Here is a 3,996-nt window from a genome sequence, read left to right on the forward strand (position 1 = left end):
TGAGCTCCAAACCATATTGAAGGCTGTAGTCCTTGCCTTTCTGCAGCAAGTACTTTAGATCCTCCTCAGTTGCAGCAAGCAGATTTGTCATCTGCATAATGCAGAATGTTGATGAGACTACCTCCAATCCTGATGCCACACTTCTCCATCACCACACTTCTCTGTATAGAGCCCAGCCTCCCAGATAATCAGTTCTGCATATAGATTGATAAAGTATGGAGCTAGGACTCATCCTTGGTATACAGCCTTCTTAATTTTGAATCATGCAGTGATTCCTTGCTCTGTCTGACAACTGCTTCTTGGTCCAAGTATAGGTTTCGCATAAGCACAATCAAGTGTTCTGGGATTCCCATTCTGCTCAGAGTCAGCCACAGTTTGTTGTAATTCACACAGTCAAATGCCATTTCATAGTTAGTGAAGCACAAATAGACATTCCTCTGGTACTTCTTGCTTTCAGCCAAGATCCATATAACATTAGACAAATATTGCTAGTACAAGGCCTCCTTCAAACCCAGCCTGCACTTCAGACAGTTCTTTACATTAGATGAAGTTTTTCTTAGTATGTGTTGGACTGTTTCTTTCCTGTCTGTAGAGGTTGTTGATTAGTTCTTTATCTTTATTAAGTTATTGAATAGGTGCAGGTTTAAAGTGTTCCCTTTATGAGGAGACAGCTCACTCTACTGAAAGTCCTTTCTTTGTGCAGTGGGAAAGTTCACCTTTCCTAAAATCCATTAAGTTCTCTCTGGTCTTCAGTGTAGTCCTGGGGAGGATCTTGCCTGAGTATGATTTTTTTGGCAGTTTTATGGTTTATTTAGCACAAATAAAATGTGCAAACAAGCTTTCTATTCATTTTCTTCGCTGCGCAGTCTGGCATTGGGATTGGTGACTCTAATGGCCGGCCGGGCTGCTTTTTCCACAATGGCTTTGCGGTTCTTGGAGGAAACATTGTGTGCAATCTTAGCACAGTAAGATTTGTTGCACATCAGTAGCACCTCCAGCTCCTTGATATTGTGGGCTAGGAACTTGCTGAAGCCACTGGGCAACATACACTTTGTCTTCTTGTTGCTCCCATAACCAATGCTGGGCATCAAGATCTGGCCCTTAAATCTTCTCCGAACCCTGTTGTCGATGCCTCTGGGCTTGCGCCAATTACGCTTAATCTTGACATAACGGTCTGACTGGTGGAGGATGAATTTCTTGATCCTCTTTTTGACGATCTTTGGCTTCACCAGGGGTCTGAGGGCAGCCATTATGCCAGTGGCAGATGACAACCACCTCCGTAGAAAGCGCGGAAGGAGCATGATCTTCCTCTCTTAAAGCTCGTTATTGTCTTTGGTGGTTGGTGGAAAGGCCAGCTGCCAGTTGTGGCTTCTACAACTGATACAATTTCTCTTCAGGGAGGTGCTGGCAGCTTCCACCCTGTGCCTTCTCTAGTCAGCACAATCTGGTGGAGTTTCTCATTCAAGTGTCACTTGAATCTCCTAAGTCTATTATTGTTCTTGGTGTTCAGTGGCAAGACCTGTGACCAACTTCTCCAACTGATACAGTTTCCAGAAAATATTTAAAGAATCTTCTTCCAATGCTGATGCCACAGTCTTCTTTACATATCCCAGTTTCTTGAATTATTTACTCATCTTACAGGTGGATAGATATAGAGACAGGATATAAATCTGATGCACACTTTTTATAATTTTAAGCCATGCAGTATTCCTTTCATACTGTCTTAATGCTGAAAGCTATATCACTGGTATTTCAAATACCAAAAGGACCACTCATGGTGGACAGTGTAGCTTCCACACTAATAAACAGACCTTGCCATACACTTCTGAAATATGTCTTTGGTAGTCCTCAGAATAGCAGAGGAGTACACTTGATCATTTATACCTTTACCTCTTCCTTTCTAATTTAGATACCTTTCATTTATTTTCCCTTTTTATTGCTGTCACTCAATTTCAATATTTAATTGGAGTATCTCCAGTGGGAATCCTTTGTATTTTCAAGTAGAAAGCTCTCAGTTTTGCTTTACTGAATATTAAGTTGATTATTAGTTTGTCACAAATGCCCTTAATCATACTGGAGAATTTCCCTTTTATTTTTCTGTTGTTGAACATTAGTATTAATAAAGGGTACCGAGTTTATCAAATGCCTTGACTACATGAAGTTGTAGAGTTAGACTGTTTATGTGAAGTATTTTATCTCCCTTTTGTTTAGTGTAGGAATTTACAGCTATAAATTTTCCTGCAGTGAATGCCTTTACTGTATCCTATAAGTTTTATTATGTTGTGCTCTCATGTTTTTTGGCTCCAGATTTTTTTTCTCTTTTAATTTTAAATTTATTGGTTGTTCTGTTGTTAGGTGCCATCAAGTTGACACATAGTGACACTATGACCAGCAGATCTGAACCTTGCTTTATCCTGTTACATCCTCACAATCTCAGCTAAACTTGACCTCATTGTTGCATTCACTGTGTCAATCCATCTTGTTGAGGGTATTTCTCTCTTTCTCTGATCCTCCACCTTTCCCATCTTGATGCTTTTTTCCCAAAGACTAGTCTCTTCTGACAATATGCCCTAAGAGTGTGCCATGAATTTTCAGCATCCTTGCCTCTGAGGAGAACATAGGTAGTGTATTATTTAATTTCTATGTACTTAAAAGGCCATTTGTTCAATCACCACAACAAGATGGGAAACAACCCAACTGAAAAATGGGCATATGAATATGAACAGACACTTCACCAAAGAAGACATGCAGATAGTGAAAAACTCATTAGCAAATGTTCAAAATCCCTAGCTCTAAGAAAGATGCAAATAAAAAAAAACTATGAGATATCATCTCACACCAGTAAGAATAGCAAAATGTAACAGAACAGAAAACAACAAATGCTGGAGAGGTGGTGGAGAACCTGGAATCCTTATTCACTGTTAGTAGGAGTGTAAAATGGTGAAACCACTATGGAAGGCTGTATGTTGTTTTCTCAAAAAGTTGCAGATAGAAATACCATTTAACCCAGAAATTCCACTGCTGGAAAAATACCCTGAAGAAACCATAACTGCCACCCAAACAGATACATGCACACTTATGTTTATTTCAGCTTTGTTCACAATAGCAAAGAGTTGGAAACAACCCAAGTGCCCATCAACAAACAATGGATAGAGAAGCTGTGGTATTTTCACAGAATGGAATACTATTTTGCATTGAAAAATAAGGAACTCATGAAATATTATACAAAATGGATGACCCCGGAGGACATTATGCTGAGTGAAATATCTCAGTCACAAAAAGATAAATATAGCATAATGCCACTGTTATAAAAGAGGACTGACATAATTAGATATTACTGTTATGACAGGAGTCCAGAACAAAGGTAGCATAGTGGAATGGACTTGGTGGGGGGAAGGGACTGAATCACAATAAAAGAATTTTTTCTTTTACTTTTAAGAAAGAAAAGCAAATGGGGGAGGGGGGAGGAACGGACAGGGAGAAAAGTGCAACAATGAATAAATGGAAATTCAAAGTCTCTGTAAATTTTCATAAAAAGAAATTTAAAATAACAAAAATTTTAAAAAGGCTATTTGTGTGTTTTCTTATAAAGATGAGATGCGTAATTATATTAACAAAGGACTTTTGAGAATATATGTAATCCCTCACTAAGAACTGAGTGATGAGCTGGGTTTAATTAAGCAAAAACAGAAGATTAATTAAAGAAATGGAAATGGTGTACAGTGTCAGACGATGTGGTAGAGGATGGAGCCAGTAGAATTTAAAGAATAGGAATAAATTTTACATGACTGGTTCAGAAAGAAAGACAGAGGAAAAAGTGAGGAGACGCTCTCTCTCCCAGATTTTTTAAAAGTCTTTTCTGGGATTCAATCTCATATAAAATTTTCCTCTTGCTTGGTGTTTTATGTCATTCTTATTTTTTCTTTGTTGTTGTTGTTGTTACGTGCCGTCGAGTCGTTTGCGACTCATAGCGACCCTATGCACAACAGCCCTAAA

At 38.6% G+C, this 3,996-nt stretch overlaps 1 protein-coding gene across 1 annotated transcript; it reads right to left on the minus strand.

Annotated features, from left to right (window-relative positions):
• Window positions 1–842: 842 nt before the first annotated feature.
• Window positions 843–1,250, minus strand: LOC102867886 (60S ribosomal protein L32-like). The gene has a single exon (XM_006895131.1). The coding sequence runs from the start codon at window positions 1,248–1,250 to the stop codon at window positions 843–845; it is 408 nt and encodes a 135-aa protein (XP_006895193.1).
• Window positions 1,251–3,996: the final 2,746 nt, after the last annotated feature.

The sequence above is a fragment of the Elephantulus edwardii genome, unplaced genomic scaffold, assembly GCF_000299155.1.
Source record: "Elephantulus edwardii isolate Elephantulus edwardi_28Jun2011 unplaced genomic scaffold, EleEdw1.0 scaffold00160, whole genome shotgun sequence".
NCBI lineage: Eukaryota > Metazoa > Chordata > Mammalia > Macroscelidea > Macroscelididae > Elephantulus > Elephantulus edwardii.